At 38.8% G+C, this 27,013-nt stretch overlaps 2 protein-coding genes across 13 annotated transcripts in view; one reads left to right on the top strand and one right to left on the bottom strand.

Annotated features, from left to right (window-relative positions):
• Positions 1–5,391, top strand: part of ACBD5 (acyl-CoA binding domain containing 5) — a 40,618-nt gene extending 35,227 nt beyond the window's left edge. For all 8 annotated transcript variants that reach the window (XM_014868243.3, XM_070501064.1, XM_070501066.1 and 5 more), the window contains one exon: positions 3,436–5,391. In XM_014868243.3, coding sequence (XP_014723729.1) covers positions 3,436–3,448 — 13 coding nt within the window. In that variant the 3' untranslated portion in view covers positions 3,449–5,391. The remainder of the gene's footprint in view (positions 1–3,435) is intronic.
• Positions 2,795–27,013, bottom strand: part of MASTL (microtubule associated serine/threonine kinase like) — a 42,706-nt gene continuing 18,487 nt past the window's right edge. The window contains exons 7-13 of one of the 5 annotated variants that reach the window (XM_070501063.1): positions 25,795–25,967; positions 22,679–23,827; positions 21,489–21,630; positions 18,073–18,087; positions 16,158–16,271; positions 15,967–16,068; positions 2,795–2,989 (exon numbers count right to left, since the gene is read on the bottom strand). In XM_070501063.1, the coding sequence (XP_070357164.1) occupies positions 2,928–2,989; positions 15,967–16,068; positions 16,158–16,271; positions 18,073–18,087; positions 21,489–21,630; positions 22,679–23,827; positions 25,795–25,967 (1,757 nt within the window). In that variant the 3' untranslated portion in view covers positions 2,795–2,927. Of the gene's footprint in view, positions 2,990–12,384; positions 12,855–15,966; positions 16,069–16,157; positions 16,272–18,072; positions 18,088–21,488; positions 21,631–22,678; positions 23,828–25,794; positions 25,968–27,013 lie in introns of those variants that run through there. The other 4 variants (XM_070501060.1, XM_070501061.1, XM_014868240.3 and 1 more) reach the window with 4 other exon arrangements.

Below are 27,013 nucleotides of genomic sequence, written 5' to 3'. Positions count from 1 at the left end.
TTTTAAGATACGGACTTTAAGTCCTTTCTTTTCTTCTTTCACACGTCTTACTTTTCTCCTATGATGGTTGGGTTTAGTGCTGTACAGTGGTTTCAATTCAGGTTTCCCTGATAACAGGAGGGAAAAACAACCAAACCTTTTTTTAATACGTAGTAATGCTAGATTTAAGCCAAGGGAACAGTGGCACCCAAGGTAGGTGTTGACACATGTTGCAGTGCATTTCAAAGTTTCTTCTCGTGTTTACTTGTAGGAAGTTGGGGGTTGGAGAGTAGACAAATTTGGCCTAGGGCAAAAAGGCTAAAGCTTACTTTGGTTAATAATTTATTTTCTACTTAAGGTTGAAGCAGCTTGTCACTTCAGTAAAGACTGAAAAAACAAACTACACTTTGCTTTAGCAGTCACTGAAAATTGCAGTTTTCTAAAATGGTTTTTAAAAGTGTTCCTTACTACTGGGGCTGGCCCTGTGGCCGAGTGGTTAGGTTCGCGCGCTCTGCTGCAATCGGCCCAGTGTTTCATTGGTTCGAATCCTGGGCGCGGACATGGCACTGCTTATCAGGCCATGCTGAAGCAGCATCCCACATACCACAACTAGAAGGACCCACAACGAAGAATATACAACTATGTACCGGGGGGCTTTGGGGAGAAAAAGGAAAAAAAAAAAATCTTTAAAAAAAAAAAAGTGTTCCTTACTAGTAGAAGTACACACCGTTTCTCCTAAGTGCCCCTTTCACTTGTTCCCAGGTGTCTCTGAATAGAGAAACTCTTCCCTATTTTAATTTTCTACTTTGTTATTATGGACCCTTTGTCAGGTTTTCCACTGTATGTTAGTCCTTCCAAATGGCAAATTATTTAGCACTGCACAACTGCATTTTGATGAGATACAGTGTTTTTATTTATATATGTAACAAATTAACTGGGATTGGCGATAGAGCCATGTTTGGCCCTGAGGGGATTTAGGCCTCTTTTAATCTGGCCGTGTTTAACAGTTCTTAATCTGACAGTTACAGGAATGAAGATTTAGAAAGCAGTGTGTGGTGTAGGGGAGACAGATCTGTGTTAGAGATGAAGAGAAAGATAAAGAAATCTATTGGGATGGGAAAAGTGTGGGCTGGAGAGGGTGTACCCTTCTTACAATAGGGACCATCCTATACCTCACCCCCTCCTACAGTGTCTGGCATGTCATAGGATTTCAGTAAATATGTGCTGAGTTTATGACTGAATGCCCACTCTTGGCAGGATGGCAGACTGAGGTACCATATGACTTGGAAAAGCCTCTATTTTATTTAATAAATACAATCTGGAAACAGACACACTGAGATAGTCTTATATATAGGTAAAATAAGTGGCCATCTGTGGTAAGCTTAAAAAAAATTTTTTTTAACATTAAAAGTAGTACTTAAGGTCCACTGCTTGATTTTTTTTTTTTCTAGTATAGAAGAGTATAAATATAAAAGTAACAAGAGATTTCTCACATTGCTCTGTAGTGGATAAGAAGAACATTCTTTGTGTGATATGGAGAGCAACACCTGCAGACCTGTTCAAAAATAGGCCTGAACAGCCTCCGGTGGTACCACCTCTCCCATTACTTACCCTGATAATTCTACTATTAGAGTGATCCAGGAGTTCAATGCTGGAGCAGACCCGTTCAGTCTAAAAGACTACTCTTAATCTGTCACTTTGAAGGAAAGGATGTCCCAAACCACTTTTCTTTATCACCCTGCCCAGATTCATAAATTTGCTGTCACATAGTTTCCTTGGAAACACTGAGCTTTCATTAGAGAGTAATCAATAAAAACTGGGTAGGGGGGCGGGCCCGGTGACACAGCAGTTAAGTTCGCACGTTCCGCTTTGGCGGCCCGGGGTTCGCCGATTCAGATCCTGGCACCGCTCATGAAGCTATGCTATGGTAGGTGTCCCACATATAAAGTAGAGGGAGATGGGCATGGAGGTTAGCTCAGGGCCAGTCTTCCTCAGAAAAAAGAGGAAGATTGGCAGCAGTTAGCTCAGGGCTAATCTTCCTCAAAAAAAAAAAAAAAAAAACTGGGTAGGGTGGGGAGGATCTTGGGAGAAACATTCTTCAGATGGAGACTGGGGAAGATGGCACTGGCCCAAAATGTCAGGCCCAGGCTTCTGAGGAGGGGAAAATTCTGAGCAGTGCAGCCAGAGCAGAGAGTTCAATGGCTAGGCAGGGGAAAGGCAGAATGTTTATTCCTGGTCCTTTATCTGCTGTTTCTTGTAACTTTTCTCGTCTTATCACACCACACCCTACATTTTGCAAGTTAATTTAAAAAAAAAAAGGAGAAAAAGATCTCATTAAGAGCCTGAAAAACATTCTGAAGTTCTGAAGATAGTGATAGTCATTTATGTCTACTGTGTTTCCCTGTTACAGTAGCTAGAAGATTGGGAGTTCATAAACCAAGTTGTGGGCTTTTTTGGTAAATCTGCCAAGGACCTTGTATAGTAATCTGTGTCACGTGGGTCCTTGGTAAGTGTTGCTAACTGTTCAGCACCTCCCAGCTAACATTTCTGCTAAACCTGGCTGGCACTTGGTCTTTAGAACCACCCACAATTCTGTTCCTCCAGGGGCCTCTTTTCTTCATGCCATGACGGATCTTCTGTAATGTGAAAATTGATCAGATTACGTAAAATGTCACTCCTGCCGAGGGAGTTGCATAAGAGCATTTCTACAGAGGAGAGGCATGAACCTGTAACGAGAGAGTTTCAGGCATTGTGGCATCTTGAGTGCTGGGGAGGGTGGAGATTTTACAGCTGTAAGACCTCTGCCAGAACTCAGATCAGATGTGATTGTTGTGTCTTGGCTGACAAACCCACCCTTCTCTAATAGCTAATTCACTCTGCTGTCGTTAAAACAGACACATTATACATACCTGGGTTGTTGGTTTGTATGTCGGCCCACCCTGCCTCCACTACACTGAGAGCTCTTTTGAGGGCTGAGCGCCTGCCTCGTTTATGTTTGAATCCCCAGTGCCTGGAAAGTAACAGATAACATAATATTTGTTGATTAAATGAATAGTCCTGGTTGTATATCTATCAGCCTTTTGTAGTTTTATTAAGGTTTTTGTTTCACAACGTTTCCATTTTGATAAAATTGTGAAATAATTTGCAAGAATCTGAATGGTATAATAGCCAACTAGAAAAGGATGAGAATCTAGAAGCTAGGAGAGGAGAAATGTACACTTAAATTATTTATTGGAAACTGTTTGGTAATGTGAACACTCACAATTGGATCTTTTGTGTCAAGCTGTAAGTCACATGAAGTAAGTTCAGAGAAGGATCATTTGTAATTTTATGGTTTTATTTTGAATTTAAATATTATCGTTATGTTATCCTTCAGGGAATTCTTGGTATGGATGTGTTTCATATTCAGGTTGCATTTATATTCATAGGAAATTGGTTTTTACTTTCTTTTTAAAGAAAACTGAACTGAAGAAATGGTGTTTTACTCAAGAAGACTTCTGGGCCTGATGACCTCGGAATGGAATGGATTGTGGAGCTCACGAGAAAATCTTAGTTTGTGATGATTACACTTCTTTCTGTTGTCTAGTAGTTTGGTTTGTGTACATATATACATATATATATTTTGCACTACACAAATGATAACATTTTAAGGACTAATATTGTTAATACTTGAATAATCAATCTCAACTAGGTTATAAATGGCATACATAGATTTACCCTTGAACTCGAAGGACATTAAATTATTAATTATTGTTTGGTAACCTGTTTACCTGATTATCTCCCATAGAGAAATATAAGCAGCTTTTCCAAGCTACTGTTGTAATAATGAGATCAGATTTATAACCGGGTATTTTTAATTTTCTAAATTAAATATGAGCAAGAATGCAAACCAGGAGTGAATTTCAAATGAGGTTAAATGGACTTTATATCTTAGTCACTGCATTGCCATGCCAAGGAGTAGAAGACTGCGGGAAGAAAAGTCTCCACGTGCTCTTGGTGGGCGGTCCGTGATCTTGGACACGCACAGCGCAGATGTACTGTTCAGGCATCTTCGTTACAAAGCAGAGTCCTGTGTACTAGGCTTAGTTTTTACAGGTGATTCACAGAATAGACGTAACCTGCTGATGGAAATGATGACACATGGGCTTAGAGTAGGTTTGAAATGTATTCTGAGCCTGCAGATCATTAATAAGATTTTTATTCAGTCATATCCATTTATTCCTTTGTAATCATTTCTCTTTAACTGAGGATATCTTGTTTCTGCTTCATAGGGTGCTTTGAAATATAAAATGAAAACTTATTTATACTGTTTTTACAAACGGCAAAAAGGAAACACATGAAAATCACTTTTCTGCAACTGGTAAACTACACAGCCTGGACTCTTAACCTCTTAGTGCCTCAGTTTCTCCTTCGGTGTATAATATCTGAGATGAAGCTGTTTCACAGGGGGATTGGAAGGGTTTGCAAGCCAGCAGGCCATATGCTTCTGTATGAAGAGGGCATCCCCAGCTAATGTCAGTGTGTGTCTCTCTGCCCCACCTCCTGTGTTTAGATGAAGACGACGACTGTAATTTAGATCCTTGAAGGCTTCGTTTGGGATTATTCTTCCTGTATATCTTCCAAAACTCCCTGCTTATTTAGATGTACCTTGTACTTTAAAGATTTTTCTGATTCAAAGGCTTAGTAGCAAATAATTTTTAAGCATTCTTGGTATGTATGATGTTGGGTTTTAGCATCATGTGTTCAGAGTTTTCAAGAAGAGAGAAGGTAATCTATTCCTAGTATAGAGCATGGATCTTTCTTTGGCTGAAGAACAAAGTGTAAGAATACAATTGGCTTTTCCCAAGACTCTTTTTTCTGTATTTTTTTCCTTTCATGTAACGTGATGTTTTTTATTTTTTAATCCCATCTTGATTAAAATCTGTCTAAAGGGGTCTACTAATATTTGCTTTTAAAAAACTGTCCTCTATTTATTTAGGAAAAAAATGAAGCAAGTAACTGAATTATTCATAAAAGTAAAGTTTAGACCTGTGGATCAGGGATTATTTTCAAAAATTAGATATCACTCTGGTATCAGGAAATGGTGGCTTTTCTCTTAGGATGTAAATAAAATGCAAATTAAGAATGTAAGCATTTATGATTCATTACAAGCAGTCGGGGTTAACTAATTCCTGGGAATAACCATTTGTATCCTGTTCCAAAGTCTTATTTTATAGTTTGAAAAGCACTTTGCACACCGTTCTTGTATATAGAAGTAAAGATGTAATTATAAGATATAGTGTTAATGCTTTGTTTAATAAGAACCTCATTTAAAATTTTAAATTGACAGCAATGGTATTTTTTTAATGATCTACTTCTTTTCTGTTTCTTTGTTGTAAAACTAAGTTAAAAATAAAAGGTTAATGAGAAAGATATGGTATGTATTACTTGTTACTGCTAAAAGTTCACTGACTATATATTAAGGATTAAATGAGAATAAATAGGAATTCATGGAAAGCAGTCATGCCTCTTTCGAAATAAAGCTGTGCTATTACATATAATTTTATAAAAATCAGAAGCTGGGATAAAGTTTAACTCATTTAGTCATTTGGTTGAGAATGTTTTTGATTTAGTCAAAATCTTAGTTTCAGTTCTTATACCAAATAGATAGCTTCCCACAGCCACTCAGTGCCCCCTTAATCAGCCATCTTAAATACATACAGTTGGTCTTAGGTGGAAAACGGTAAGAGGGTTTTGTGTTTTTAATACAAATCTACACCTTGTACTTCTACAGATAGTGACAAAGTGACGTTAGCTGTTTGGATCATTTAAGATGTCAGTGTAATAGAAACCTAACTACAGTGGCTTGGCCAAATAGGTTTTGGGCTTTTTTCTCATACGAGAAGTCCGGAGGTAGGAAGTCCAGGGCGGGTAAGCTTGCTTCTACGATGCCATTAGGGACACAGCTTCCTTCCGTCTTTCTGTTCTGCCATCTTTAGTGTGTGGGTTTTGTCTTCACGCTTGCCAGATGGCTGCTGTGCATCTAGGTCTAATGTCTCCCTTGCAGGCAGGCAAGATTTAGCTGATCAGGCATCAGTCACTTTCTTGGAAGTCTCACACAGGTCATTCCCTCTCCATCTCATTGGCTAAAACTGGGTCTCAGAGTTATGTCTTTGTCTATAAAAAATATTGTTTAAAGAATAAAATTATTCCGGTTTATAGAGATTTAATTTATATATTTAATTTTGCCCATACATGATAGTAAAGGCCATGTCTTTTGGCCTGTAATGCCCCCTCTTCAGTTCTCCTTTCTCTATTTCTTTTTCCTTTCTGTTCTCAACCTTTATTTTCCTGCTGACTTTCTCTCCATCAATCTTCTTTCCCAGTGGTACCACACTTTATAAGCTGGAAAGTGATAAATGTCCTTTTTCTTTTTAAAACAAAAGAGAACTTTAAAAAAATTATTTTGTTGAGGTCATTTTAGATTACAACGTTGTGTAAATTTCAGGTGTACATCACTCTATTTCCGTTACAGTATAGACTGCATCGTGTTCACTGCCAACAGTCTAGTTTTTACACATCACCATACATATGTGCCCCTTAGAACTCTTAAATACATACATAATACAGGTGAGGATGTAGCCATTGTTACATTTTTATTCTGCCTAGCACCCTTTCCTCCTCCTTTTGATAACGGCACCACTCTCTGTCCCTCCCTTTGGAGAGTGCTTCTTCCTCCACTCTAAATCAGGTGATTCCGGTGACACTGCTAAATGGAACACCCAACTCTGCCCATTCTTGCACCACCGCAAGCCACAGTAATGGACATGTGACTCAAACCTGGCCAGTGTATATCCCATTCTCCTGAACACAGTCCCAGTCCCAGGGGTGGGCATATGACCATCAGTGAGGCAGTCAGAGTTATTCTCTGGATTTATTTCACGAAGCTAGGAGAGAGAGCATTTTGCCTTTTCCAGAACGTTACGTAGTTGGAATCATACAGAATGCAGCCATTTCAGATTGGCTTCTTTCACTTAGCAGTATGCATTTAAGTTTCCTCCATATAATTTCTGGTTTCATAGCTCATTTCTTTTTATATTTTTTATGGCTCTGTTTCAATAAAACTTTATTTGCAAAACAAGCAGGGGGCCAGATTTGGCCCGTGGGCTGTAGTTTGCTGACTGTTGATTTAGATAGCTCATTTCTTTTTAGCACTGAATAGTATTTAATTGTATGGATATACCACAGTTTATTTATCCATTCACCTATTGAAGGACATCTTGGTTGCTTCCAAATTTTAGCAATTATGAATACAGCTGCTATAAACGTGTGTGCAGGTTTTTGTGTGGTCATGTTTTCAACTCATTTGAGTAAATACCAAGGGATGTGATTGCTGGGTCATATGGTAAAGGTATGTTTAGTTTTATAAGAAACTGCCAAACGGTCTTCCCAAATGGCTGTACTATTTTGCATTCCCACCAGTAGTGAATGAGAGTTCTTGTTCCACATCTGTGCCAGCATTTGATGGTTGTCAATGTTGTGGCTCTTAGCCATTCTCATAGGTGTTTAGTGGTATCTCGTTGTTGTTACACGCTCCTTCTCTTTGAATTATAGCATGTAGGGTTTTTACCCTAGCGTTTCTGGGGCCGTATATCTTGCCACTTGGAGGAGCTTTGATAATAAGGCCAACATCTAGACCTGGGAACTTAGACAAGAGTCAGAAACAGTGAATTCAAGTCCCTTAATCCTGTTATCTCTGAAAACACTACCCCTCTCTTCATACAACTTATTTACATGAGTTAATAAGTTTCCGTTCTTACTTAGTTTAAATTAGGTTTCTGACACTTGCCACTGGTGTCCTGACTAGTAGAGGTAGCTCTTGATTCTCAGGACCGACTGCGGGTTCTGGAGCCAGACTGTCTAGGTTCGAATTCTGTGCAATCATGGGAAAGCCACTTAACTTGTGTTTCAGTTTCCTCATCTATAAAATTTGGATAGAAATATCTCATAGGGTTAATACTTGTAAAATGCATACAACAGTGCTCAGGATACAGTAAGTACTTAGTAACTGATAGCTCTTTGTGATGGTAATAATCATTTTATTATTTCACACTCAGTACTTTTACAGAAGCAGGACAAGAAGACATAAAATCCAGCTCCCTTTTGCAGGTTTTGAAAGTGCTATGAAGAGACAGATACTGGGAACTGGTGCAACGGTACAGATATCTTTTTTTTTTTAAACAAGAGCCAGTCTCTTTCACATATCTTCTGGATATTATCTCTTTTCTCAAGGATTTTGCTGCAATTTTCTTCCCCAGATTCAAATACTTTTATCACTTTTGGCTGATTATTTTGGTACTTTACCTCCAAGGTCCTAAATAATATGTTTGAACTGCTACTTTTTGGTATTTCTGTTTTAGGAATTATCTGTTTACTTCCTCTTACTGGAATGGAAGGTTTCATTGTTTTTCCTTCCTTTACGTTTGCTGCTCATGTGTATCCCTTTCATTTCCCCACTTTGAAATACAGTTTGTCAAGAACTGTGAAGAGTTTGTTACACATAGCAATATTAGGAGCCAGAGGATCAGCATTTTTATACTCATGCTCCAAGCTCCAGTTCCCAAGGATGGTGCAGAGAGGCCAGATGACCCCCGCACATGCAGCGGGGTGCATTACAGGACAGGGACTCTGACCTTAGGGAACCTGAATCTTTTATAGTGGGTAGGAAGCAGGCCTGAACTCTACTCCAGAGAGAGACCTTAATCTTTATTCTCTTGGTAAGTATCCTACCATTTACTGCAATCTCTATCTTCCATGGCTGTTCACTGTACACACATCTTTGAAAAGATGGTCCAGGATGAAGGGCAGTCAGTGCCTCACTTGCAGGACATGCAGAAATGCAAGAGAGCCTTCGAGAATTTTCTCCCAACACATCCGTATTATAATTATGGTTAGATCAGTATTCAGGGTTCACATTATTAGGACCATGAAAACACTGTTCACAACTGAGCAATTCCTAACCTATGATTGTTTTCTCTTTCCCACACAGCTTTTTATTATTGCTGGAGTTAACTGTCTTATTTTTCATTTGCTTAGCTTTCTTTATACTTATCAATAATTCAATCCTTAATTCTCCCTCAGTTGTCTAAATAACCTATCAAGACATTCAGATACGCCAGATTCTCTGTCAATTTCAGATATCTGATGAGGTGTCCTGGAGGTTTTTGACCTGCTCTGAACTTGCTGCCCTTGATGCCTGGCACATAGTCCTTATCCTAAGTTCCAACTTGACCATCAGCCTTGGGGTTCTTTTTACCTCCCTCCTGTTAAGTAGTCTGCTTCGTTTATTCAATGTATTCTTCTTCCTTTGGTTTACTCTCTTATTTTGAAGGAAGATGATTTCCAGGGTCTTTCAGAGAGAGAGTGTGTAGGAAGTAAATATTTTGGGACTTGGCATGTGTGAAAATGTCTTTATTCTTCCTCTCGTAAGTTTGAAGACGTCACCCTGTTGCTTATTTTTTTGTAGTTATAACTGTTAAGAGGTTTGAAGACATGTCAGATGCTTGGTTGTATAGAAAAAACTCGCTTGTTTTTCCTTTACTCTCACACTGTTCACATTCACACTTCAGACACCAGATGTGGGTTTTTCCCCCACACCAAGCAATTCTGCAACACCAGGTGGGTGTCCTACAATTTATCTTAATTCTGACACTAGCTACCTGGAGATGGTGTCAGATCCCAGAGGTTAAGGGTTCAGTCCCACAAGACTGTGCCCCGTCCCCACTTCAGACTTCAGTCACGAGCCCAGTTTGTTACCTGTGCTTCTGACCATTCAGCTGTAAGTCAGAGGTTCCCATAGCCCCCTCCTTGGGGTCAATTAGTTTACTAGAATGGCTCACAGAACTCAGGAAAACAGTTTACTTACTGTTTACCAGTTTATTATAAAGGACATGGTAACGGATACAGATGAGCGTTGAGATGGAAGACATGCGCAGCACAAGGTACGTGGGAAGGGGCGCAGGGCTTCCACGCCCTCTGGGCACAGCTGCTCTCCCAGTACCTCCACAGGTGCACCAGCCCAGAAGCTCTTCAAACCCAGTACTTGTGGGATTTTTATGGAAGCTTCATCACATAGGCATGATCGATCATTAACTCCATTTCCAGCCCCTCTCCCCTCTCTGGAGAATGGGGCGTGGGACTGGAAATTCCAAACGTCTAATCATGGCTTGGTCTCTCTGGTGCCCAGCCTCCATCCAGGAGCCCACCAAGAGTCGCCCCATTAGAACAAAAGACACTTCTGTCACCCAGGAAATTCCAAGGGATTTAGGAGCAAGAAGTGGGGTCAAAGAGCAAATATTAGAACAAACGATGCTCTTACCACTTAGAAAATTATAAGGGTTTTAGGAACTCTGTGCCACGAACCAGGGAGGCAATATATATATATATTTTCTATTATCGCACACCAGTCTTTTTTCTTCCTCTTTGAATGCTTGTAGGAAGGATCTTCTCTTCGCCCCAATGTCTAAAATTTCACTGTGTTATAACTTGGTATGTATAGAAAAGATATTTGCTGCAATGATGGATGCTATGTAACAAATGACCTCAAAATGCAATAGTTCAGAAGCATTTGTCCCTTGCTCCTGGGTCTCTGGGTAAGCTGTGCTTATGCTGGACTCAGCTACGTTTGGCAAAGGTAGGCTGTAGTTTAAGTTCAGTTCTGCTCCACATGCCTCCTCTTCCTCCTTGGACCAGCATGCTTAGTGTCTACTAACCTTCCATTGACCAAAGCTAGTCATGTGACCAAGTTCAAGATCAATGGGATGGGGAAACATTCCAACTACTAGTCTGTTGGAAATGCTGCACTGTTCCATGACAAGGGTGTGGAGTGGATTGGGAACAAGAATCCAATCTACCCCAGTATTGTTCTTTTCATGCTGAGCATTTGGCTCTTGCAGTCTGCAAATGTATGTCCTTCAGTGCTGAACATGTTCTTGATTGATTTTACTCATAATTTCTTTTCCATTTCTCCTTTCCTTCTGTCTGGAGCTCCTGTTATTTGGATATTGAACCACCCGAACATATCCTTGAAATTGATCTTTTCTCTCCTGTTTTCCATCTTTGTCTTTTTATTCTGCTTTGTGGGAAATTTCTTCAACTTTGAATCTTTCTATTTAGTTTTCATTTCTACTATCATATTCTTGAGAACTCTTGAAATTTTTTTGAGTATTCTTTTCTTTATTCTATACTGGCAGTCCCATTAAGGAACTGGCTTGTTCCTTATTATTAACCTGCACTGTACAGGTGGACAGTCAGCAGCGCAGAGGTTAAGCTGCCCAGGGTCTTTTAATGTGGCAGAACAATGGCTTTAACCATTTGTACTCGATTCCAAAGCCCACTGTTCTTTTCCATTACTTGAAAAAACCATAAAAGGGTGATCAATATTCCTGTGCTTTTCCCTAATTTAAGGGAAGGATGTAATTTATATTGAAAAAGTTCGAACAACTGTATTTCGAACATTTTACTAGAAGAGGTGACTATTAGGAGCATTAAATCTAAGTAGTCAATACTAAGACAAACTCAGGAAAACCATTAAACCATGGATTCAATTATAGAGCTCTGGTTATAATGGTCTTTCATGGTAACAGTTTTAAACTCATATTATCTTTATCAACTACATTAATAACAGGGCTCTTACTGGGATAGTAATGCAAAGTAAAAACACTAAAGCCAGTGTGCAAAAGGAACAACAGTGTTTAATAGATTAGCAGAAAATTTACATATGGTATGTTTAAATTTGAACTTTGCTCTTTTGGGGGGTAAGTATGCTGAAAGCCTCAATGAATTTAAGATATGACTTGTGAAGCTGAATCTTAGCGCATATATATATATATATTTAAAAGAATGATATTGATGTATTGAAGTATGTTACAATTACATTTATTAAGCAAATTATTTTTTGTTCTTTTTTAAGGATCAGGCTGTTGCTGATAATGCTGCATACGTTTTAAATTATTTTAAGACGTAAACCATCACGTGTTTTATTAAGGTTGAACAAGTTGTTAAAATTGCTGCAGGGTATCAAGCACCCCTAAGCTTTCCAGTCCTATTTTAAACAAACATATATTGTAGAGAAAGCACCAAAGCAGTCAAGGCAGCAAAACTGTATTCACATTGAAGTAAGCTAAACCTCAGTCCTTTTGTTTATTCCTCATTGTCCAAAGGAGTCACACTACTGAGTCAAGGAATTTTCCAGCTGCATTTTTGGAGTCACAATTGCAGGCTTGAATGATTGCCCTTGAGACCACAGCTTTTGCAGGCAATCATGTATAAAACATTACATTAAAATAAAACTGTATGATGTTTGTGATATTTTAATACCAAACTGAATGGTGGACGGAAATAAGAGATGAGAAAGAAAATCAAGCTCGAGGCTCACTCTTTCTCTAGAGTGTTAGTGTCTTTTAGTTTTATTGATGCATTAATTTTCATAAAGTGCAGTAACAAAATAAATAGGATGAAAAAAGCGTTGAGGATCTATATACAACTCTGAGATTAAGAAAAGTTACTGAGTATATTCTTGTCAGCCTTTTAACTCTGTGGAAGCTGTAACATACATTAAAAGCTCATTGATCCAGGTAAAATAATGATTTTTTTTCCCCTTAGATCAATCTGGCATTTAGGAGTACATAATTACGCTACCTTATTCCATAAGACAAGGTTAAAGAGAAAATGTATGTGCTATAGACTAAATCCAGAGACCGTCAGGTGCTGAGCATTATTTCTGGCTTCAAAATAAGATGTATCTGTTTCATCATCTGGTTGAGGTATGAAAGGCATCGTTTGATGCTGGAGATTTTCCCAGTCCACATCGCTGAAGAGAGGATGATGTTTCAGCTCTTAGGAAAAATATCACACAGACAGAATATTACGACACCATTACCTAAGTAAAGCACTGTTTTACAGGAATTATGAAGAGAATGTGTCACATACATCTTGCCCTACTTTATTATGCCAATTTCATGGACTTTTGTTTAATGTTTGTCTCTCTATTCAACCACGTACTTCACGACGCCACACCCTGTGTCAATCTGTTTATCACTTGACATATGACAGATGCCTGGTCTGTATTTGTCAAATGAGTGAATGATTTGCCTTAACAGAAGCCTGTCTTTCTTACTGCCTGCATCTTATCACATAATCCCTGACTCAGTGAGAGATGAGAGGCTGGCCTACGTGCTGCTACCCTGTGCAGCTTCTGCACCACTGATCTTCTGCCCCATTTCTCATTCCAAGTCCTTGCCACCTGTTTGTGTCTCTGCAGTCCTTAGCACTGTCTATTGCCCTGGATATCTTTGGCAAGAAGCTCATCCTCTGCTCCTGTGCTTCCTTCCCTGTGCTTCATCCTTACGCTTCATGGTGATTTCAAAATATACATGGATGACACATTCTCTTCCTGGTTCTTTGACTTCTTTAGTTTCACTGACTTGCATCTCCACACGCAACCATCTAGCACTACAGCCACATCCTGAATCTTGACTGCTTCCACCTCCACTTACTGCTTCCACAAAATCTCAACTTTGCTTAGCTTTTTAACTACATTTTCAGTACCTGTCATCTTTCCTATTTCTTCTACCTACTAAAATGAAAATATGCTCTTTTGACCACACTCTGCTATTTGGTTGCTAGGCATAACCTCCCCTCTCAACTATTTACTTCATAAGGCAACAATAAAGATGTTGGCAAAAATGAAGTGACAATTAAGGTAGTAAACAGTTAAAAAAGCCCATTCAAATTTAAGGAAAATATTGGGAGAAGAGGACACAGACAGGAAAGAATCATGTGTCTGTATTGGGAGTGATGTGTTGGGAAATTAATGTGTCTACAAGTAGCTTTCCCTAAACTAAAAGACTGGGAGGAAGAGGGATAAAATAGCAAAAATAATTCACATTTAGAGAATTTGTCTCTCAATTGTTCAAAATAATTAGCTGAGCATGGATTGCTTTAGTTACCTGTAGCAGTAACTCTTAAACTGGGATATCTGGATGTGATGTGGTGCTTTATGACCCTCTCATCATAACTATTTATTTACACTGAATCCACAAAGGAATTCTGACCTAGGTTAAGATTAACTAAACAAACAGCTGTTGAAGCAACTGTTTTTTAACTGAAGAATACCCCGATCATCTAGTTCACTATGTAAACTGTTCATTAAACAAAAGAACAGAAGTGTGAAGTCACTGGTAAGAATGCTTTTCTTCTGTCTCCACTTATTTTGAGCAAATTACAGTACATTATAGCCATTTTCTAAACAACAGTTTCTCAACTTGAGCACAACTGACATTTGGGACTGGATAATACTTTGTTGTGGGGACTGTCCTGTGCAGTGTAGGATGTTGAGCAGAATCCCTGGCCTCTACTAGATGCCCTCACAGCTGTGACAACCAGAGATGTCTCTAGACAAGGCCAAATGTCCTTTGGGGAGCAAAATTATCCTTGTTGAGATCTGCTGCCCTAAGTAATTATTTTATTTTATTTTATTTTTGTGAGGAAGATTGGCCCTGAGCTAACATCCATTGCCAATCTTCCTCTTTTGGTTTGAGGAAGATTGTCACTGAGCTAACATCTGTGCCAGTTTTCCTCTATTTTATATGGGATGCCTCCACAGCTTGGCCTGACGAGCGTGGCTAGGTCCACGCCTGGGATCCAAACTGGTGAAGCCCAGGCTGCCAAAGCAGAGTGCACAAACTTAACTGCTATGCCACTGGGCCGGCCCCCAAGTAAATTTTAGAGCTGAGTTTTCAAATGTCTGTGCACTCGCTTTACACAGGTCTTTGCTCAAATTCCACTATTCACAGAGTCCTTCCTGCTCTATGAAAAGAAAATCTCCTGCCATCACTTGTATGGCTCACCCTGCTGTATCGTTGTTTCATAGTGCTCACCGCTAGAGGGCACTGTGTTAGGGCTGTATTCATTTACTTTCTGTCTTTCCACTAGAACCTAAGTTCTACCAGCATAGGGATTTCAGCCTGGTTCGTCCTGCACATTCCTCCAGTGCCCGCAGCAACACTGCCTGGCACCTAGAAGTCACTCTATAGGATCTGTTAAATAAATACATAAACTGTTGATCTTACTAGAGAGAATACCTAGAAGCTGATGCAAATGACACATTACTAAAGCTCATTTTTCTAACTATACCCTACTTCACATGGAAATGCATTTTAGGACATAATGCTTATTTCTCTCCCTCTCTCTCCTTTTTTTTTGCTGAGGAAGATTCACCCTGAGCTAACATCTATGCGAATCTTCCTCTATTTTATATGTTGGTCGCTGCCACAGCATGGCCACTGATGAGTGGTACAGGTCTGTGCCTGGGGAACTGAACCTGCGCCACCGAAGCAGAGCATTCTGAACTTAACCACTAGGCCGTGGGGTCTGCTCCATTTGTCTCTTTATATACCTTGTTACGAAAAAGATTTTAAGGCAGCTGCTAATGAGATTTACTAGACTCAAAACTGGAGATTAACATATCCCTTGCACTGGAAAAAAAAATCACCGAATGGGTCACAAGGTACCAAATTTGTCTTATTTGAGGCAACCCAGCACCTGATACATTTCTCAATAATGGTTTCAGAAATGAAGCAGAAGAAATTACAGAATAGAAAATTTTGATAAAAAACTTCCGGTACATTGATGGTTAACTTTATTAGGCTTTGAAAAATGTAAGACACTGACAAGATAAGATTGTTTCAGGTATCGTCTTGAGATTAATAGAATTCAGTGAGTGAATAATAAAATTCAGTAAGTGAATATAGCAAACTGACCACATTAAATTTTAATGTGGAATAAGGACAAATACATCAATGCAAAACCAGAGAGCAGAAATAAATTTTTTTAAACCAATTTAGCAGTCAGATCATCTGTAGTATTGTACAAGAACTTGATATCATTATTAACATGCACCACCTGAAACAAACCAAGAGTAAAGAATTTATTAGCACAAAACCTTACCTTTCATTCCAGCTCTCTTTGTATCATCAATGGTTAAAAGTATTTCTACTGCACTTTGAGCATTATCAGATAACTTTTCTTCACCTTCAGGCCAAGGGATATCTACATATACAGATAAGCTTGTTAATCGTTGCTCAAGATAATAATATGCAGAGATAAATGAACTATCTTAATAGCAGAAAAAGAGTCACCTCTTTTCAGAATATTCTGAAATACTTGTTGCGGTGTTTCATCATTGAAGGGGGGAATTCCTGTTAGAAACTCAAACAAGCAAACTCCAAGGGCCCACCAGTCTACTGCAGGACCTGGAATTTAAGAGGAAGTAGCTGAACTTGCAGGCATTTTGTGCAAATGCTTGATCAACTGAAACATTAGTACATGGGTGTTTGGGCACAATCGAGGCATTCAAGGCTTCCTTCTAGTCGTGAGGTGTAAAAACCCAAATTACCTTCATTTACGCAATGTGGCAATTACTTTTCTTCTCTGTTTTCCAAGAAGTTTAGTTTAGCAATTAACACAGCTAGTTAAAGAAAAGTTAAAGCTATCTTTTGTCTCTTACTGATAACCTCTGATATTCTGGATTCTTATTTGTTCTAAATCCTAAAAGACAATCAAGGAATGCATTTAATCTAAAGATTATTCTCTAAAATAGAATATTCTCAATTTCAAATCTGGCAACAATAACATTCAGATGATTCTGTATCCCACTCGTCTCATAAAGATAAGAGATGAGGTGGCAACATTTAAACTAACCGAGGATAGCCTGGTAAGTGGGGGAAACCTGACAGAGGGTTTTAATGTGGCTTTATTCCTTTTAGGAACACAGAGGGACAAATTAGATGAACAAAAAATATTCACTTAAACTATGGCTTGAGGAGGTAATTAGGAGATAAGTCTTAATAAATAGGTCAAACTGATTTCTAAATAAAATCTCTATTGGAAGCATCATTTATATACAAAAATGTTTTACGCGATTATCTTAAACATGACCCTATAATCTGGTTTATAGTTTTGTTTAGTTCTGTCTATGAATAAAGTGTTTCCTAAGCAAAGGTTAATTTCAGTCTAAAAATGGTTAACTGCGATATACGTTTAGAAGAGGAATTCTAGTCTGTACTAAATTTGCCTGAAAATTACTCATTAAAATCAATTTCACAAAATTCATTACTGTGGTTAAGCAACTGCCACCATTCCATTTTAAAACAAGTAGGAAAGCACTGTGGAATGTGCCATGAGGAATAATCGCATGCATTAGAGGGCCTTCTCATCCGCGAGCCCCGCAATCCCATCTCCCCAGGAGCACAGGATGCAGACAGTTGAGAAGCTTCTATTTCTACAGTAATCACTGTAAAAAGGTAAAACCACCTCAGTTAGTAGAACTTTCAAGCAGCACTGAGAAAGACTTATTCCAACAAATTAGACAATATAACCAAGTAACAGAAAAGTAGGGGGAAATCAGGAAAAAAACATACATTTTTACTTATTTTACTTAGGTTAGAAATTAGGACCCTTTTCCCAGCTCAGCCAAAATGAACTCATGTCAACAACGTACAGGATTTCCCCATGGATATGTTACACATATCCATATAGTTGAGTCAAAGTCTAATAAGATCACATATTGTGATAAATCTCAGCAATTATAACATATATTATTAGCCAGAGAAATAGGACAAATTTGTTTTCTACCACCGGCTTTCTAATTCAAAACATCCTTCTGTAATTTATAGAGATAAATTGGTCCTGTTATACCTTTCTAGTTTCTAATAATAATAGAATTAAATGGTTTAGAAAATTCAAGCTTTCTGTGGCTGCTGCTTTTAATATTTTTATCAAGCCTCTTTCCTCAGTTGCAATAAAAATGGCTGTATCTTCACACTCTGCTACTTTTAAAAGTTATTAAAAATGCCACCAGCGTACATTCGTTTTCACAGAGAAGAGCAACTTCTCTGGATGTCTTCCTGCTCAGAAGACAGAGACAACTCATTCGTGTATTTCTTAAGTGAGCTGAAAGGAAAAAAGATTTTTTAATGCGATGTGATCTAATTATACTTTGACTGTTCAGTTTAATGTGCTTTGCTATATTACTTTACAGAGAAACTCACTCACCCGAAGTCAGAAATCCTGCATGTAAGAAAACAGTAGTTAGGTACATTGTATTAAGATTATGAGTTCATCCTCATCTCATCCATGGAACTAGATACCAGGTATTGTGCCAGATATATGGGATACAAAGACGAATAAGAAAAAGGGCTTTGCGGGGCCAGCCCGGTGGCACAGCGGTTAAGTTTGCGTGCTCGGCTTCGGTGGCATGGGGTTTGCCAGTTCAGATCCCGGGTGTGGACCTACCCACCGCTTGTCAAGCCATGCTGTGGCAGGAGTCCCACAGAGAAAATAGAGGAAGATGGGCACAGATGTTAGCTCAGGGCCAATCTTCCTCAAAAAAAAAAAAAAAGAGCTTTGTCTAAGGAGAAAACAGCCTAGCTGGGAGAGACAATACAGATAATTTTAACACAATGTCAAGAGAACTGAAACAAAAATATGCACAAGAAGCTATGGGAAACTCAGGCCAGAGTTTCTAAGTCCCTCTGCTGAGGGGGAAGACCATGGAGGGGGCCCCAGGAGTCTTAGCTGTGCCACAGCGTGATGTTTAGAAACAGAGAGGTCAATGCAGGAAGAAACAAAGAGCTGAAGTCACTGCCCCTGGGTCCTGGGATTCAGGGGAAGAGGTAGAAAGCAGGGAATTGTTGGGGCTTTTTAAAAATTATAAATTGCTTTGTACTATTTGTTGTTTTAAAAACTATGTATCCGGGGCTGGCCCCGTGGCCGAGTGGTTGGGTTCGCGCGCTCTGCTGCAGGCGGCCCAGTGTTTCATCGGTTCGAATCCTGGGCGTGGACATGGCACTGCTCGTCGGACCACGCTGGGGTGGCGTCCCACATGCCACAACTAGAGGAACCCACAACGAAGAATACACAACTATGTACCGGGGGGCTTTGGTGAGAAAAAGGAAAAAATAAAATCTTTAAAAAAAAAAAAAAAAAACTATGTATCCAATTACTTTTATAGAAAACACAAATTTAAAGATATATCACTAGACGGCTGCAGTAACGAGATGCCCCGCTACAACAGTGGCAGGAGCTCATAAAGTCAGTCTTTAAATTGGAAGCTTTCACCCTGTATCCTAAGTTCGTAAAATGGTAAACTATAACTTAGGAAATAAGCTAGCAAATCTGTGACTTAGCGAGATAGGCACTGTACACAAATCTGTGACGTGCCCAGAGGAAGTCAGCCGCTTCGGCTCATAAGGAAGGGGAACATTAAGTGTGTCCACTTTCAACACTGTAGACATTATTGACAACGGTTAGTGAGTGCTGCCAAGGAATTATCCCGGAGTGCGACGGAGAAGGGAAACTCAGACTCTAGCCTTAAGAAATTTTCTTAAGCTTCTGTAGTGGAGACAAACATAATAACTAATGATAACATAGGTAGAATGACATAAGCTTTAAACAGTTTCTAATAAAGTGATATTGGAGTTAATAACTAATCCCCTTAACTGACCCAGGATGCTTTATGGAAGAGATGACATTTCAAGTGGTGATGACATGAGAAGCAATTTGACAGGAGGATGACTGGAACTGGCTTTTCTAAACAAAGGCAAAATACTTATGCAAAATAAGGAAAACTTGAAACTAAATGTGTCTAAGAAGTGGAATAAGAACATAAAGCCTACAAAGAAATTCTTGCAGTGTGAGCCACGTTATGTTTTAAGAGGGAAAATCCGGTGGCAATGATCACAGACAACAGAATGAAGTCGAGGAGACCAGAAAGAAAGCTATTAATGAAAGGGAAAGATGAGGTTCTTACACAGAATAGTGGCAGAGGTGAAAAGGTGAGGAGAATACTGCAGAGACAGAATTAACCGGTGAAATGCCTAAATGCAGGGACAATGTCTGTGTCACTACAAAGATGGTGAAATTGAGATGGGGAGGAGAGGAAGAGCAAGCTGGACAACACACAGCATTTGAATGACCAGTAGAATACTGAACAGGTACTCTGGCCATGTGTCTGCTGCCTAGAGAAAGTCAGGATTAGAGATGGGTATTTGGGGAACATCAACATAGATGTGATGGCTGAAGTCATGGATGGGAGTGATAAGAATAACAGGGAGCAGGTCTAGGGAAAAAAGGGGAAAGGGCAGAATCTTGAAGAACTTCCATATCTTTGAAAGAGAGAAGGAAAGAACTGAGGGCTGGTAGATTTGACAATAATGACATAACTGGTTATTTAATAAAAAAGTTTCAGTTAAATGGTAGGGATAACAATCCAATTGCCAGAGCAGAAACAATCAGGCAAAGAAAAGAGGCAACCTTTGAGAATACGTGGTGAGGCGAAGACAAGGGTGGAAACTTATTTTCAGGCCAAGGAGAAAAGTCAGCAAAGACATAAAAATAGAAGGAGGTGTGTGTGGTGTGTGGGGGGGTGGGGGGTGGCAGGGTGGGGAAGAGGAGACAGATGATCATCAAAGGAGCCCAAAGAAAAGGGAAATCATTAACAGCAACATGTAGAAGGGGTTCACGTTATGGGCTGAATTATGTCCCCCTGAACAAAGATACGGTGAGGTCCTAACCCTTGAGGTCTCTCGAATGTGACATTTGGAAGTCGGGTCCTTGCAGTTGGAATTAGTTAGGTTAAGATGAGGTTATACTGGAGTAGGGTAGGACCCCTAGTCCAATATGACTGGTATCCTCATAAGCACACAGCCATGTGACCACAGAGACACAGGGAGAACACTATACGAAGAGGAAGGATCGGAGTGAGGTGTCTGCAAGCCAAGACCAGACTGCCAGCATCCCACTGGAAGCTGCGAAGAGGCAAGGAATGGTGCCCCTACAGGTTTCAGAGGGAGCACGGTCCTGTCCACACCTTGATTTCAGACGTCCAGCTTCCAGACCTCAGCAATACATTTCCGTGGTTTTCAACCACCCAGTTTGTGGTACGTTGTTACAGCAGCCCTAGCAAATTGATGCAGTTCACTTCAGAATGTAGGAAGGGAAAACACTTCAGAGAGCAAAAGGGAAAAAAAAACGAGACGGGTGAAAACGCCATCCTTTTATTCCTCGTTGCACTGTGAAGGCTTGTTTCTGGCCTGACCCTTCTGGTGAGGAAATAAGTGACGGTAAGCTCTGAACCGAAATAGGCTTCTGCAGACTGAACAGAAGTGTAGGCCCAGCTTTGTATTCCTGAGCCCAAACTAGAACAGACCTGAGGAGGCAGAACAAAGATAACAGAGGGGGTGGAGGTGGGGCTTGTCTGGATCACTGAGAATGAACCAGAAGGCAAAGAACAGATGGCTGCATGTCTTCTTTGCCTACAATAAATGCATATAGATGAGAAAACAGGATTGGATGAGTTCATTTCTTTTACTTTAAGTAATCTAAGAACCAAAGAAATTTAAAACAATTTACCACGGAAGAAAATGTAGTGATAGATAACACTTCAAAAACTCCAGACATGTATGCCTTACCGTGGGCCCTGCCTAACAACAGCTCAGGTGCGAGGTAGTCTGGGGTTCCAAGAATTCGCCCATCATCCACTGGGGCTGCCCCTCTTCTCACACTCTTTGGAGTTCGGAATGGAGTTCCTGACTTGATGTGATTTGGGGTCTGCTGATTTACAAAGAGTTTAAGAGACAATAAATATCTTAATTCCTTTTACAGTGAACAGAAATGCTAAAACAAAAGCTAGGCTGCTGGGCATAAAAGACATACACAAGTTCTTGATCAGTTTTGAAAATGGCCTCATAACTAATGATAACTATGAGAAGTCCTGATATTTAGTGAAATTCAATAGCTTAGATAACAACAATTATTTCAGTAAGATCTGGATATACCAGAAACAATGAAAAAATCCACAAGGAAAACTTCTTGATGGCATAGATTAATACAAGCTCAAGAACCGTCACTGAGGGAGGCTGTCACTGACAAATGATTGAACTATTGGGACAATACCTAAGACAGAACTAAATATAAATAACCTCTTGTGCCGACTGGCATTCGAGTGTTTAAGATATTCTCGTCTCACACGACTCCGCGAGACCAGCAGGACGGGTATCTTTATGTTTTTCAGACTGACGGGACAGAGGCTCGGAGGCTCAGCACCTTCTGAGTCACTTAGTGAGGTCTGCAGAGAGAACCCAGGTCTTGTATAACCCTAAATCAAGGGTTTACACTTTCTATATTAGGGTGTCTCTCCAAAGAAAGAAAAAAATGAAACTTTGAGTTCAGAAAGGTTTGGAAAATAAAAACAAAATAAGATTTGAAATATATATTTTTCAACTTTTTTCGGTAAAGAAAAGAGATCATCTAAATATGTCCTTAGAAGGCAGGAAGGTGGCGTAGACTTTAATTTTGTATCTCACAGGGTTGCCATGATCAAGTGAAAATATGTGACTGTAAATATGTAAACATGATTGAAAATGTGTGGAAGTATATAGAGCAACACCAATGAAGGAGGTATTGGAGTTCAGAATAATCAACATTACTACCAGCTTTGCCTTCCTGCATTAAAACCTCCAACGATGCACAGGTTCCCGACAAGCAGAACAAAACTATATGATTTATATCATATCGTCTAGCTGAGAGACCAAGTAGTTCTGGCCTTAACAGTTTATTTTTCCAAAATCTAAAGAACAAAGTGTTAGAAATTATCACATACCTCATACGGCATATGGGATCTTCTTTTTTGAGTGGGAGTGACAGCCATGGGATATGAACCACTATAAGTGCACGAAATATCCATTGCATCTAAAGAAGTAATGCTCATTTTGGATGGTTCTGAGTTATTGGATGCATTAATATGACTGTTAAAGCTTCGAAAAGCTACAGCGTTTCTTTTGGAGAAGGTTGATGTTTTCAACACCTCCAAAGAGGGAGCTAACATGTTCTGGTTACGGTCTTGGACAGCAGGATTCTCATCGCCTTTGGGCAAGGTATTTTCTTGGCAGCTGGGTGATACAGTAAGCAGGTCTTCAATATTTGATCCTTCCAAAAAGGATTTTTTGATGCTTTTATCTGGATCTAAGGACTGCCTTTCTAATGGACTTTCCATTATAGAAAGTCCAGGAAAAGATGAATCAGAGTCCATACAAATACTTTTAGAAGCTCTATCATCATCAGAACATAGAAAACTAGAACTTAAGTAGTCTTTCTTGTTATTCTTGTCACAATCTTCATCCAGTTCACACATGAGGTTTTTTGCTATCATCGGGATAGGTGATGTTTCTGGTGTTTGTTGTTTATCAATAAGAGAACTGACCACGTTCTCCTTATTAGCACCGTCATTTTGCTGACTTCTATCTACTGACAGCTTAAGGTCCTGGACTTCAGCTGTTAAGCCTGTACTTTGATTTGTACAACAATCTCTCGTTTCATTACTATGCCTATACTCTATACAACTTTTTTTATTCTGTATAATTTCCTGACAAGGACTGGAGTCAACCAACTCAAAATTTCTTTTAAAACTTCTTTTCCCAAGGTGCTCTTCAGTCTTACCACCAGAATCCACAGCGCACTGATTTGACTGATGTAAACCAGACCGTCTGGTGTCAGTGGCCGTATTAATATTATTTATATCCAGTTCTCTTGCTTCCCAAGAAACTTCCCCAGAGAAGCATTTTTTACCAAGGTTTACACAAGAGCTTCCAGTGGCAGGAACGGCCCCGCTGTTATGAATGGGAGAAAGGGCTAACTCAAGATCCTTGTTATTGCAACTTTTGGTCTCGATGGCATTTGTAGACTTTGTACATAAGGGCTTTTCAATTGTATTCCAGCTCATCATTGCAGAGCCCAGTGCTTCGTCACTTTCCTAAGAGGGGGGAAAAAACCTTTTTTTTTAGTTATACAAAGCTGAGACCCTTTAACCTTTTAAACCTCTGTCCACTTAGGTAGGATAAATGAGCCCAGAAACTACTATGCTCCCTATTCCCACTTTCCAATGGAACAAAAGAACAACGATGACAGAGAATCAAAAAGCAATATAAACAATTATAGTATATGTTTATATACATTGAGTGAAACACTGGTCTAAAATGTAAATCAACTATTCTATAATACGTATTTGATAGTGTATTACATGTTATTTAAATAAGACAAATAACATTCAACATATTCAGGGAAAACTGGGGGTAATGCTACATATGTAGATATCTGCTATGCAACAGGGGTATGGACAATTCTATTTTGAATTGCAAAATGCACAAGGCTTGAAATATAGTTAATGGAAAGTTATAGACAACAAAAATATTGTTGAAGTAATTGTCTATCACTTCACACAAGTATAATAAAACCAAACTGATGAGGAATGAAGCTAAACTAATGGTAATTTATAATTAAAAACCAAAAATAACAAGAATTAAAATCCATTGTCCACAAGATGAACTGATGATGCATTGATAACAAAATGCTTTTCTTGAAAACTGTTTGAATGCTAACTATCTGCAGGTGCTCATGTGATCAGAGCATCGTACATAACATCACAACTTGGTGCATGGTAATCAGGAATTTTACAAGATGAGTCAATTAGAGTGAATCTTCAGTAAATGCTAATAGTGACTATTTTTGATATGTGAAAAAATAAAACTTTATCAACTTACTTAGTAATAGAAAGGGGTGCTTAGTCATGAACAAAAAGAAAATTCCTAAGTCACAACTCACTGATCTGCAAGCACAGAAAACTGTGCCTTTGGGAGTTAGCATAAGGTTTATCAGGGGTCCCTTGTGGTCCACTGTCACTCCTCTCATCATACTTGAGAAGCACTACTACAGTCCAATCATTGCATTCGTCAGGGGTACAGAGTGGGAGGGAGACGGTAAAGCTGTGCATAGTTTGAAATGTTATACAATATGCTTTCTTGATGAAAATGAAAGTGAAATAATAGGACTAGGAGTGCAATGCCGGTTTATCCTGCAGTATATATTGCCCATAGAGCAGCCTACAAGGAGAAGAGGAAAAAAGACTGAGAAACCCTGCCTGAACTGAACAATAATGTGACCTTACTCCTAAAATACAAATATCCAACAACAGCGAAGAAAATCATATTACTAACAATAAGAGCAAATACAATCCAAACTATTTTATCAAAATGAAAGTTTATTCTTTGTGCATTACCATATTCTAATCTAACATTATTTTATCAGCATTCTCTGAAAGTTTATTATAATGTAAAATTTTAGTTCCTCTCAGTTTTAATATTTATTCGCTTCTGTAGCTTTTTTAAAAGGCAAAAACAGAATATATACATTAAATAATTTTAGGTAAACCCATTCACTTAGCAAGCAATCTTCCTAGACTAGATACTTTTAAAGGTACACTTACATTACCTTTGAGGTCTAAAAGTTATTTCTGACCCAGAAGAGTTACCATTTCATTAAATGAGAAACTGGCAGAAAACAGTATAGAAGGAGGTAGTATAAATTTTAAAATAAGATATAGGTAAAAAACACTCAACAAGCTAATGTCTGTGTCATGGTAGGGAATTAGAAAAAAATGTCCATCTAGATGCCTACAAGCCAAATGTTTACCATCAATTTACTGCAAAAATTAAAAAATTTGGAATCTCATTATATATCAAGCAAGAATAATTTCACTCTTGAATGAGAAATAAAATATTTCAAAAGAATTTGACAGAATATACAGGAAAATGAAGAACATCTTGACTGCCATTCGTGTAACAGTTTCATTTCCTTACAGAATATATATGAAAAGGTATAAAGTGTTTCTGTCATTAATTTGACATAGTAATTGGTTTTAATGAAGAAAACTTTCACTCTCACCTGGCAATCCTTTTCCCACCTGGGACTGCTGTGGCATTCAGACTCCACACTGGACGCGAAGGTGTGGGACTGACTGCTGGCACTGGACGTGGCCAGCCTCTTCCTAGACTGGAGGAGATTCGAAGTCAGACACTTCACGGGCATCCCGGGGTTGGAGGCAACTGTTTCAAGGCCTGTAGGCAGCAGAAAATATCGAGGCTTATGTCACATCTTTCTTAGTTCCTCACTGAACCTGAATCTTTACAGATAGTTAGGCGAAGTATTAAGTATTGCATCTGAGAACTATTTCTGTGTATGTTTTTTTCCCTATGTAAACATTATCCAATCCACAAGGAGGGCGTCAGCTGTTTTGGCATACAAGTACTGCTGTGAAAGTTAAAAAAAAACCCACAACTCTCAACATTTGTAAAGCAAAAACCAGGACAAGGGAACTAATTAATAATTAGGAGGAAATCCATTTTGAATATCTTTTATTCAATTTGAAACTCTTCTTGATAAAGGAGCATTATTGATGTGCTATATCCAGATGTGATGTAAGGTTGGAATGTGACTAAATTTACTGAGTTCAATTTGTATTTAATCAAAACTACAGCTTTATTTTAATATTGAGGTTTACATGCGTACAAGTGTGAATTATACACACCCATAAGGGATTTTTTTAATACTATTGAGTAAAGCAAATGAGTGAACTGGCTAAGAGCCAGTCAGTACAAGAAAGCAGCATCATCGACATGATACATTTTCCTTTATCATAAAAATAAATGATGCTAAATATTGTTTCTCCTGAACTTAAAACACAACAATCATACTTTTACTAAAGATCATAATATGTGCATAGAAAGAGTTTGTACATATATAAAAAGATATGTATATTTTTTTCTCTTTCCCAAAAAGGGTGAAGATAACTTTAATCCCAAGTAAATTCTTAGTCTTACAGTTTTTTAATTTAATAAATCTTAGAACTTTAAAACTGGAAGGGGAATTTCAAAGTCCATCTAAAACAACTTTCTTTCTTTCTTTTTTGCTGAGGAAGATTTGCCCTGAGCTAACATCCACTGCCAATCTTCCTTTTTTTGTACGTGAGCTGCCGTCACAGTATGGCCACTAGCAGACGAGCGATGTAGGTCTGTACCCAGGAACTGAACCTGGGCAGCCAAAGCAGAGTGTGCCAAACTTAATCACTAGACCACTAGGGCTGGCCCTAAATCAACTTTCTTTT

Source organism: Equus asinus, chromosome 29 (assembly GCF_041296235.1).
Source record: "Equus asinus isolate D_3611 breed Donkey chromosome 29, EquAss-T2T_v2, whole genome shotgun sequence".
Taxonomy (NCBI): domain Eukaryota; kingdom Metazoa; phylum Chordata; class Mammalia; order Perissodactyla; family Equidae; genus Equus; species Equus asinus.
The sequence above is the reverse complement of the archived record's forward strand: the minus strand, read 5'-3'. Positions and strand labels throughout refer to the sequence as shown.